Source organism: Artemia franciscana, chromosome 16 (genome assembly GCF_032884065.1).
Source record: "Artemia franciscana chromosome 16, ASM3288406v1, whole genome shotgun sequence".
Taxonomy (NCBI): Eukaryota; Metazoa; Arthropoda; class Branchiopoda; order Anostraca; family Artemiidae; genus Artemia; species Artemia franciscana.
The window spans coordinates 22080755-22093575 of NC_088878.1; the positions used below are offsets into that span (position 1 = coordinate 22080755).

General features: G+C 37.1%; 1 protein-coding gene across 3 annotated transcripts in view; it reads right to left on the minus strand.

The window, feature by feature from the left end:
• The window catches only part of LOC136037227 (zinc finger MYND domain-containing protein 19-like), a 60176-nt gene that overhangs the window by 25924 nt on the left and 21431 nt on the right, over positions 1-12821 (minus strand). For all 3 annotated transcript variants that reach the window (XR_010619893.1, XM_065719832.1, XM_065719831.1), the window contains exon 3: positions 2515-2687. Coding sequence is in view for 2 of the 3 variants with exons in the window: in XM_065719832.1 (XP_065575904.1) it covers positions 2515-2687 (173 nt within the window). In the remaining variant the exon portion in view is untranslated. The remainder of the gene's footprint in view (positions 1-2514; positions 2688-12821) is intronic.

The window sequence follows — 12821 nt, forward strand, 5'->3', positions numbered from 1 at the left end:
AGTTGTTACCTCATTGTAATTTCGAAATCATAGTCTTATATTTATTTCAAATAATTAACAAGTTTTAAGGGATTGAAAACTGGCAATTGAATATTTGCAGATAGATTGTACAATGATTTTATTTGTTTTTTGGACACCCATCATTCGCATGGTATGATAAGACGGAGTAAAGGGAAAAGAAGAAAAAATACCACATGAATAGGAAACCAATTAATACACCAAGTATGGTCATAACGACGACACACAACGATAAAAATAAAACATAAATAGGAAACAAATTTAAATAATAATACATTAAATATGGTCATGACGAAGATATACAAAATACTAAACATTGCTGAATTATAACATGGTACCAATTATTCTGTGAAGAACTGAATTTTCGCTTATGCTTGGTCATTAGTTTAAAAACTAGAAGATTGCGGTCTTCGAGTTTAAATTTACTAATCGACGGAGAATTCCAATGCCGAGGTGGCAACCGACGCAAATATTTAGCGAACTAAAAGAAAACAAAGAGCAATATACAAGAACTGAGAAAGGGCTACGACACTGGTGGCTAACAGTAAGTGGTTGAATCGAAATTTCGCTACGACGATCGCTGCATAAAAATTGGGTATACCTCGTGTGAGATGATCTAAGAGCAGGGATCGGACGTGGCGTAGCAAGGAACCGGGGCCAAATATTCGGCATTTTCCGGGGGGGGGGGGCAAGAGGGGTCCATATTCGGATAATCAAAGGGCATGGGATACATAATAATTTTCTCTCCACATTATTGGGGGGGGGGCAACTGACACCCCCCCCCCCCAAAGACGCCCTGCGAGGAACCAATGAGATGACCCAGATAAACGATGTGGTCAAAGGTTCAAACAGTGGTATTACCAAATGCTATATAGTACGGTGGCTCACTTTTCAAGAACTATTTCAGACTTATCAGAAATTAAATGAAAGCCAAATTTTAGGTGCCCCATTTGAATTATATGGAAATTATCACTCATTGTTTGGAGGATATGGCTGAGATTTGAAACGTCATCTACACGAACATAATAGAGACAGACCCAATGAAGATAGAATCAGAAACGTGGAACACTGGTTTTGAGCATTCAACACACAGCTGGTGCCTGGTGTTTACCCACCGGAAAATACCCCCCCCCCCCCCGCCCACTGAAAATACTTTTCTGTAAAAAAAAACACTGAAAATCTTCCCTCGAAAAATACTCCCCCACCCGTTGCTCGTTGTTCTCCAGTCACTTTCGGCTTATAAAAAAAAGACCAACTCTCAATTTCTGATCTAATGAGCACCCTCCAAAGTTTCGGCGGTCATGAAGTGGAGGTGTGGATGAGGAAGGGGCAGTCCCCCTCCTATACGGAATAAGTTCTGCTCATTTCGGGGTTTAATGTTGCTCTTTACTTTCACAATAACAGCGTGGACCAGGAATATTCCCAGAAATCACAAGGAAGTAGATATCGATTTCACATTTTTTGCTTTTTTTTAATTTTCGTTTGTACCCATCATTCCCGAAACCCCCTCAACAACAAAAATAGATTACGGCCCTGGAGATCATAGATCAATTTTTACCTCCATCCTTCCCTCGTCTCTCCCTTAGAAGTAATTTTATATTTATCAGAGGGCTCAATGAGGGCTGTCTTTTTTTTGCATTAAAATGCACACTCTAAGGTATCTCCCTCCCTCCCAAACTACAAAATAATCGGAGAACCCATTGTAGAAGTTTAAGTGCATTTTTAAGTTTTGTAATTTGTCCATTGTTTAGATAGTATTTGTTACTGGGAAACATACGCACATTTTACGCGGGGGAACTTCATGCAGGTGGAGGGGATTGTCTGGGGTAACATGATAGGGAGTAAATTTTTGGGAATAAATTCATTTCAGCTAGGATGAAAATATTCACTACGAGAGGGGAGGTGGTAAACGTCTAAAACCACACAGCTATTCAAGAGATTAGAAGAAGAAACTGTTCCTTGGCATGCACCTTTTGGAACAGGAATGAATTCCCTTTGTTGAACCAGGGGCAATCGCGGTTTTAGACCTTATAGTCTTACGGGAGGGGGGCAGGTGTCCCAAATTAGAGTAAAAAATAAAAGGAATTCAACTACAGAAAAACTGGGGGTAGGTGCCCCCTGCACAGGCCTAGAATCGTCACTGACCGGGGGTATTTTTTTATCCGGAGGTAGTTTCAGACAAAAACATAGTCAAGATTGCATTTCTCGGAGAGAATGAATGACTGAGAAATCCAGTCCTCGCTTAGCCAGGTTGTCATTCAGTACAGTTTGTTTCAAACCTACCCCCTTGCCTTCTAGGACGCTAACTAAAAGCCATTAAAATCGCGATATTCCCCTAATAATTTCTTATATTTTACTTATTATTTGTCTTTTCGAAGTTTCACCCTCACTCCCAAAAAACATGCCAGAGTACGTGCCAGCATACGAAACTATTTCTTAGTCAGGCAGAATACAATATTTGATTGTTTTAAAAAAAAAATCGCGAAATGGAACTACCTCTGTATACACTTTGAATTGCATAACCTTCCCGAAGCCTCCTCTTGAGGTTTGAATGTGAGGCTCCACTTGAATCTGGGCATAATACCAAATTAGACAGTCTACAATCTACGGTGATGCCGTTCTTCTGGATGACTTTAAAGCCACTGGCAATGCCACCATAGTGCTTCTCCCTAAAAATAAAATAAGCGCTTTGAATCAACCGAATTGCTTTAGTGCGAAAAAAACGGCTTATCCCATAGAAGGAAGAAAATGAGACCTTAATTTGAGCGCTGATAGAAAAGGAAAATTTCAACGGGAATTTGAACAAATTTTATTTATATAAGTACGTACGACGATTCTTAGAAGTTCTAATAGAAAATGGTAAAAGGTAAATACACAAAGAGGATATTAAGAAGTGAAAAAAAAACTCTCGAGAAGCAAAGTTTGGTCAATGCTAATGAAATAAAACAAAATATGATGGAAATGCAGTATTTTATTAACAAAACTGTGAAAACTACAACAAAGAATTATGGACGGGGGCTGCCCAGAGCGCATTATATTAAATACGTAACCTAACCTAACCAAAATACCAACTAAATGTTTAACTAAAATATAGCTACAATGTGTTTTCCCAGCGAGCCAAAGCTAATTGTCTCGTAATAACACCATGAAAAACGGTCTCATGTTCGCGATCCAAATTCTAGAGTGTTCCTCGCATAATACATAAGTATCGAAGTGCCTTTGTAAAATTGCGTTTTTTATTGGGCCTTTAACTTTTGCTTTAGCTTGTCTTTTGTCGTTATGGAAGACATATCACCGAACCTTTGTTTCTTTTAATTGTTCAAGTGGTGGGACAAAAACTTCTTTTTCTTCCAACGACTTATCTAGTCTTGATTTTTGATTTTCAAAGGTATGGTAGGCATTAATGACCTGATCCATGTCAAAATCCCAAACCCAACCATATACGCTATCATTTCCAATTTTGACAAATTTTGATTCTCACTGTTAAGGTTGATTTTCATTGAATCGCTCACATGATCAGTGTCACGTGTCTTATAATCTCGTGCGTCTTTGCTGTTTATTTTCGTTTTTGACGCGCCATCGATGTTCTTCTAACCACGTGCGTATTCATTCTTAATTTTCATTTTTGAGTCGCTCATATATATTGTGTCACATGTCTTCTGACCGCGATTGTGTCTGCTCTTCATTTTCATTTTTGACACACCACTGCTTTTCTTCTAATTGCGTTTGTCTTTGCTCTTCATTATTTACTCGCTCACATGCTCGGGTGTCACATGTCTTCTAACCGAGTGTGTCTGCTCTTCATTCTCATTTTTGATATGTTTTAGGGTTTTGATTACTTCAGACAATTTAGCAACGGCCTTTGATTTGACTGCCCGTATTGGTGTTGTCACAATTAATTATGCAAATTTCTGTTTTCTGGGCTTTCTAACAGACATTACATTTTACAAATAACTGATGCGTTGGAAAACCAACAATGTTATTTATGCTATACATAAAATCATCTAAGGAAATTCTTATCTGATGTCATAAGAATGCTTATATGACGTACTAACATAGTACATGAGGTCATTTGCAAAAAAAAAAGTATGGCTCCTAACGAATTTCGTCAGACTTCTGACTTATCTAGATCTTTTTCTTTTTTTTTTATCCGAGAAAGTTCCAGGATACCAATTTTCCGAAAAAATATGGAGCCGTATTTGAGAAAAACACATACATAAATAAATATAAATATATATATACAATTATTACTCGTTTATAAAGATAGTATATATATATATATATATATATATATATATATATATATATATATATATATATATATATATATATATATATATATATATATATATATATATATATATATATATATATATATATATATATATATATATATATATATATATATATATTGGGCAACAAGGATGGGCCTTGTAGCCCGAGCCCCAGTCCCCGAAATCGAGAATATCCCCAAATGTCCAGGCCCCTTTTTCTCAAATTATAAAATAAAATTAGTGGTTTTATTATTACCTCCTCCCCAAAACAAGAGCTAAGAGCTCATATGGCACTTGTGACGAGGCAAGAAGAGCTAAGAGCCAAGAGCTCATATGGTATGAGCTCTAACAAAATTCTAAGAACCAATAGATTGATTTAAAAGGAAAATCAGAGGCTTAATGCCGGTCAGGATTTAAAATAAGAGCTCTGAGTCACGATGTCCTTCTAAATATCAAAATTCATTAAGATCCGATCACCTTCTCGTAAGTTATAAATACCTCAATTTTTCCAATTTTTCCTCTTCCTTTAGCCCCCCAGATGGTCGAATCTGGGAAAACGACTTTATCAAGTCAATTTGTGCAGCTCCCTGACACGCCTACCAATTTTCATCTTCCTAGCACGTCCAGAAGTAACAAACTCGCCAAACCACTGAACCCCTCCCCCCAACTCCCCCAAAGAGAGCGAATCCAGTACGGTTCCGTCAATCACGCGTCAAGGACATTTGCTTGTTCTATCCACCAAGCTTCATCCGGATTCCTCCACTCCAAGGTTTTCCAAGATTTCCCCTCCAAATCCCCCAATGTCAAAAGATCTGGTCGAGATTTGAAATAAGAGCTCTGAGACATTAATTCCTTCTAAATATCAAATTTCATTAAGATCCCATCACCTGTTCGTAAGATAAAAATACCCCAATTTTCACGTTTTCCAAGAATTCTGGTTTCCCCCTCCAGCTCCCCCCAATGTCAGAGGATCTGGTCGGAATTTAAAATTAGAGCTTTAAAGCACAAGATCCTTCTAAATATCAAATTTCATTAAGATCTGGTCACCCTTTCGTAAGTTACAAATACCTCCATTTTCAAAATTAACCCCCCCCCCAAACTCCACCAAAGAGAGCAGATCCGGTCCGGTTATGTCAGTCACGTATCTTAGACAGGTTATTATTCTTCCCATCCAGTTTCATCCTGATCTCTCCGCTTTAAGTATTTTCTAAGATTCACGGTCCCCCAACTGCCCCCCAATGACACTGGATCCGATTGAGATTTAAAATAAGAGATCTGAGATACGAGGTCCTTCTAAATATGAAGTTTCATTGAGATCCGATCATCCGTTCGTAAGTTAAAAATACCTCATTTTTTCTAATTTTCCATAGTTAACCCCCCCCCCCAACTACCCCAAAGAGAGTGGATCCGTTCCGGTTATGTCAATCCTGTATCTAGGACTTGTGTTTATTTTTCCCACCAAGTTTCATCCCGACCCTCCACTCTAAGTGTTTTCCAAGATTTTAGGTTTCCCCCTCCCAACTCCCCCCCCCAATGTCACCAGATCCGGTCGGGATTTAAAATAACAGCTCTGAGACACAATATCCTTCAAACATCAAATTTCATTAAGACCTGATCAACCGTTCATAAGTTAAAAATACTTCAATTTTTCTATTTTTGCGAATTAACGGGCCCCCCACTCCCCCCCCCCAGACGGTCAAATCAGGAAAACAACTATTTATAATTTAATCTGATCCGGTCCCTGATACGATTGCCAAATTTCATCGTCCTAGCTTACCTGGAAGTGCCCAAAGTAGCAAAACCGGGACCAACAGACAGACCGACAGAATTTTCGATTGCTATATGTCACTTTGTTAATACCAAGTGACATAAAAAAAATATCTGAATTTTAACGAAAACGGATTCCTGTGAAGCCTGTGAACTGATTCAATTAGATTGCAGGTTTGATAGAAAACTCAAGAAAATCATTTATAGATAACAAACAGGTAACCCACCATTCGCGCAGGCCAGCATCTGTCTATAAAATCGGTATCCAATCATAGCGCATGAAACAATCACTTTCCTCGCAATATGCTAGGTGATCATCTTTATTTAGGAAACTGTGACATATCGGTAAGTAAGTGCAGATACTGTTTCAATCATTAGATTTTGAAAAAACTTAGGAATTTAAACTTGGACTGAACGAAATTCATTAGACAACGAGAAATAAAAAAAAATAAGGTTCTGATTTTCACACACCCATTATCTGGTGGCAAAAAATTTACGATTTAGTGGTATTTACTTATCGTCATGCCTAAAGCTCGTATCTGACATTTCTTGGAAGTGTTTAAGTGTTAAACGCGACCTTTTGGCGTGACAGCAATGTTATTTGTTCGCGAATGTTTTTAAGTATATTTTAGAATTATGTTTCTATAATTGGTTTCAGAAAAATATTTAGTACTGAACAGCATTTTTTTTTTCTTTTTTTGTGTGAACCTAGAAATATATGTAAAATATGCCTGGACGTTTAGAGAAAGGGGAAGGGGGGTACACAAAAAATTAAAACAAGGTAACAGAATTATTTATTATTTTTGTGATGTTTTTATGAGTTGGACAAACATTTCGGTGGGGGGGGGGAGAACCCAGAACCCAACCCCCGATTTGGGCTAAATTCTGACAATGCAATTTAATGACATAAATTCTTGGAATTTCTTCTCCTCTCGAGTTCATGTTTTATGAGAAATTCCAACTTTTATCCTTCAGAAAAAGGATGAATAATTAAAACTGTCATTAGAATACAGCAATAGCAATCAACTTTTAAAGTCCTTTGTGTATTAGTGAATTAGTAGCCATCCAGAAAAAGTGAGTGGGGAAATTGTTTATTTCCTCTTTAGAGAGATCTCTTCCGGAATAGATCAATACCTCCATGTTTAATGTAGAATTCCGTGTTTTGTTGCATGTAAGAATAGAAATCAATTGTTTCGGTCGATATTACAATGAGGAATACTGGGGAGAGTATAAACATATTGGCATTGGCGGTGTGTTGCTCCAATCCTGCTGAAAAACGAGCACACCCTTTTTAACCACATAAGCCAAAAGGCTTGAATAAAGAAAAACATCTACCCTAACAAGCTAGTGGTAATTGGAATACTTTATGGCCAAACTCATTTCTTCAAATGAAATTAAGGAACGGGTCTTACGGGAATTTTGTTAAACTATATAAAAAAAATCAAATATAAAAAAGGAAAGAAAGTACTTAAGATCAGAAAGCTCAATATTTGGCATGAATTAGAGGCCCATTGTATTAAGTTCTTATTACACTAAATGTGGATCTAGGGCAAAATCCAGGGGGGGGGGTCAATGTGAAAAGGGTACCAATAAGTGACCAAATTGACAAGTATTTTTTTAACAAAAAGAAAACGGAATGATGGTGCCAGAAAAATCTTGGTGGGGAAGGGGGCTGGGGTCCTCCCGGTTACGATTTTATATGTAGTTCTAGTAAGCAAGTCCTGCTTTGTTTCACGATTGGGGGATTGAGTTGACACTTTCAGGAAGTATTTTTGGGGGAGGTGAGGATAAGGGGTCTTAGATTGTGCTTGGGGAGGGTGAAAATATTTTTACGGGCCTCATAAAAAAAATTGCATGCTGCAGTTTTCTTTATTCTTCTTTGTGCCTGTCGGACGACAGACTCTTTGGCTAGTCTCAAATAAAACAGACTCGACAAGAATTCATTTAGTAATTAAGTCAGAATAAATTATTCAAATCAATTAATTAACCAATCAAATTAATTAATTGACCATCAAATTAATTTAACTAATGTAAATTAAGAAGTCCATTTTATTTGAGAATAGCCAAAGAGTCGTCTCAAATAAAACGGACTTGGCAAGAAAAATAATAATAACTTAATCAAAATTAATTTAAATCAGAATTTATTAATCAAAGTAATTGAAATAAATAAGTCTGTTTTATTTGACACTAGCTAAATAGGCTATCCGACAGGCTCTGGAACTAGTCTCAAAAAAGCGGATTTGACAAGAATGGTCTGAGTTTGTGAAAATCCCACGTTTTCTAAAAACAGCACTGCCCTCCAAGAAACGATTTTTTGTACTATGGCTGATATTATATAAATTTAGACCTCTATTAAATCATGCTTGGCTATAATTCAAGAGATTTCCATGAAAATACGCATTTACCAAACAGAAAAGGTACGCCGTTGACTAAAGCCATTTTGGTGTCAAAGGCTTTGCACTTATAATCATTTTTTTTCACTTGGGACTGGAGTTGGTTGTAGTAGAAAATGAATAAGTGAAACTGCAATTCAGAGACACAATTTCAAAGTGCATAAATGAGATCCATTATTCTGCTTACAAATACGTAATCTAAGAACCCTTTCAAAGATGCTAAAGGAATCGTTTTTTAGAAAACATCATAGCCTACTTGTAGAAGAATGTTGAATAATAGTAATTAGCTGGTAATGTAGTTCAGCACTTTAAGGAGATTAAAGTACCCGGGGAGGGGCATATGGCTTTCCTTGGAGGGAACAACGCTTTTCAGTACATTTTATGTGCTATCATAGGAATCGTTAATCCTACATAAAGCTTTCAAAAATTAAAATAGATGCTCTCGGAGAGGGCTAACTGCAGGCATAGACACGACAGCTTATATGGCGGGAGGGAGTTGGTTCAATTAAAACCCGTAAATTTTGATATTCCAGGTGAGAAACATGAGAACTTTCCTCATCAGGAGGTAAGGATTTTCTTCATATTTCAATGTGACAAGCAAATACACAGGAATTGGAACTTGGGGGAAGGGGTGCAGTATCACATTAGAGTACCAAAAATAGGCAAGTCCAATGGAAAGAAATAAGGCAAATCACAATATCTATGACACCGTAGGCACGCATAACCATAAGTTCACACAACTAAGCTTTTGGAGGATCCTGGGATATTTGAAAGAATGAAGACTGATTGAAAACACTGCCCAAGGACCAACTTTTACTACTTTATCAATTACAGAAATGAGTGAGCAGGTTTCAAAAGTCTACCTCTATCACAATCTGGTGATTTTTAGTATTATTATTAGTATTGATGTTATTAATGTATTTATTCTTTTGCAATCTTAGCCTAATCCAAATTGACAAATATTTTTTTAACGAAAACAAAACGGAATGAGGGCGCCAGAAAAATCTCAGAGGGGGGATGGGGCCTGGGTCTTCCCGGTTACGATTAGTATATTTTGAGTCATTTGTATTCTCTAAAAATAGACTCTTACGTAAGTGACAGAAGGATGGGAAAAAGAAATCTTACTTTTTGCTTTATATAATACCATGTCAGTTCCATAGGCTACATGATATACATATCATAGCAATACTAGTAGGCACAGTTCTACCTTTCCTGCCTCCTCGTGTGAAGAGTGGCACAATTCCACATCGTATGGCACGCGCCACCTTGATTTTTGAAAGCGGAATGGCCTTTGATGCGTCCAAACACGCATATTTAAACAATAATATGCGAGTTTCAAGCGATATTTACATATCGTTAACCGGAAACTCATAAAAATAGGATAAAGAAATTGATGGTCAAAATTCTAATGAAGCATACTTTGAATACAAGAATAATGCTCAAGAGAATGCACAATCTTTTCTCATCAGTTGAACTTCAATTGAACTAGATCACGATTAGAATTTGAATTAAGATTTAAATATAGGATATCAGAAGATCGTGAGAAGAAATGAAGGATCGATCAAAGACGATCAATTTATCGGTATCTTGATCACATCCCTTTTCCGCATAGGTTTTAGCTTACAAAAGCAGTGTATTAGTCATCAATATAGTTAGTTCAGTATTTGCATTACAATGTGTTAACCATCATTCTTTAAAACATTGAATAACAACAATCATATAATGTACCGTGATTTTCACCCCCCTCCTCTCTCTAAGCAAATTCTGCACGTATGTCTGCCTCCAACCAATGTATATTATTGCCAAAAAGTCAGCTGATTAATGTTTCCGCTTTGAGCGCAAATAAAGGTGGTGGGAAGATTATAGAATAGTCGGATAACATAATATGACTATGGCTGCGCCAGAGAACACTTTAGTGCTAATCTTAGAACTTTTTGAAGTGCTAGTAATAAGAAAAATCGCAAAGTGAGCTCATTTTCCCTAATAAGAAACATATTTGGGTAGAGAATTTAAAGTGGCGAAACCCTATAGGCCAGTGTATTCTCCTGATGAGCCCTTGTGTTGGGTTGTTGCTTCTGAATTATTTGTCTTTATTATTTTTTCTATTGTTTGGTAAATGACGACTTATACTTATTGACGACATGACTGCCTGTCCATGGATCATTCTTTATGGTTGATTGTGTTTGGCTATGCTGTTTGACCTATGTGATTGTATGGACGAGTAGGGTTAAGGCCTCATTCAAGTGCTGGTCTATATTAATCACTAATTTAGGAAAACAGTCTTCCTTTTCTCCTTCTGTCTCATGCGTTTGTGCTGTTGCATTGGTGATTTCTCTTTTCATGACATATATACATATATATCCCTATATATCCGATATCCCTACAATTTATGGCTGCTGTTCCGAAAATTATGGCGAAGTTTCATGGCCATAGCTTGTAAAAAGGATTTTTTGCAGGGGCGGGGGCAACATAAAAAATGGACGAATTACAATTGAAATGTAATAAAACTTTGAAATCTAGAGGGGGTATTTTGAGCCCGTACCTTCCCCTCCTGTTAGTAGATGCTCAGACCTCGGGATTTTTCAAACCTAGAACATTCGAAAAAGATTTTTTTTAAAGAGGTTATTAAAGAAGAATTCACAAGCTTTTAAGGCCTAGAAATTAATGATCTTTGGTCAATATAAGAACGTAATTCTTTGTAAAAAGAGAAGAACATCTGCGCTAGCCCCCCCCCCCCCCAAAGAAAATAGCTTTTACTTCTTTTCGTCCCATAGCAAAAAAAAGAATGCATCCCAAAGCACAGGATGGCTGGCCCCCAGCCCCCCATTGCACTTCCTTGCTGAAGGGCCAAGAAACGGAGATCAGCACCGCCGGTACGGACTGTAAAGTCTAATGCCGTATCCTTTACCTTTTTTTTATCCATAGCAAAAAGAAAATTAGCCGAGTGGCAATCATGATGGTACCCAAAAAAGCACCACTTCTTCGTGCATGTCAGACGTGCATGTCGTTACCACGAACATGTCAGACATGCATGTCGTTACCACGAACTGTATAGTAAGGAGCGATCCGGGTCAATAGTAAAAGAATCTTTAAAAACTGGAATTTTGATACTAATAGATACATCAAAAGAATCGGATTTTTATGCTGATTCAAAATATTTAAGTTTCATCAAATTTAGTCTTACTCATCAAAAATTACGAGCCTGAGAAAATTTGCCCTATTTTGGAAAATAGGGAGAAACTCCCCCTAGAAGTGATAGAATCTTAACGAAAATCACATCATCGCAGAGAACCATACTGTCGAATTTTGAAGCTCCAAATGCGGAATTTCGTATTTTTTTGCCAGAAGAGCGATCAAGGGTGCGTGTTTATTTGTTTGTTTTTTGTTGTTTTTTTTCCAGGGGTGATCGTATCAACCCAGTGGTCCTAGAATGTTGCGGGAAGGCTCATTCTACTGGAAATTAAAAGTTCTAGTGTCCTTTTTAAGTGACCAAGAATATTGGAGGGCACCTAAACACCCTCCCACGCTCATTTTTCCCAAAGTCAACGGGTCAAAATTCTGAGATAGCCATTTTGTTCAACATAGTCGAAAAACCTAATAACTATGTCTTAGGGGACAACTTACTCCCTCACAGTCCCCTGGGGAGGGGCTACAAGTTACAAACTTTGACCAGTGTTTACACATAGTAATGGTTATTGGGAAGTGTACAGACATTTTCAGGGGAACTTTTTCTTGGATAGACAGGGGGTTGAGGGGAGGGGGTTACATGGGAGGATCTTTCCATGGAGGAATTTGTCATGAGAGGAGAGAATTTCCGTGAAGGGGGCACAGGATTTTCTAACATTATTTAAAACAAAAAAACAATGAAAAGATAAATATGAAAGTTTTTTCAATTGAAAGTAAGGAGCAGCATTAAAATAAAACGAACAGAAATTATTACACATATGAGAGGTTCATCTCCTCCTAAATACCTGCTCTTTATACTAAATCGTTTTTAGTAATTTATACTATTTCCTCTACGGCCTTCGTAATTCAGGGGTCATTCTTAAAGAATTGGGAGAAAATTTAAGCTTTAGTGTAAAGAGCAAGGTATTAAAGAGGGGACAATCCCCCTCATATACTTAATAAAAATATACGAATATAGAAGTTTGTTACGAAAGTTAATTCGGAAGTTACGTATATTTTTTAATAATAAAAACGTTCGTAAGAAATTAAAATTTCTAGTTGCCTTTTTAAGAAACCAAAAGATTGAAGGGCAACTAAGCCTCCTCCCCCAGTCCTTTTTTCTCAAAATCGTCCGGTCAAAACTAAGAAAAACCAATTTAGCTAAAAAAAAAATATGCAAATTTCGTTCTAAATCAAAACAGGC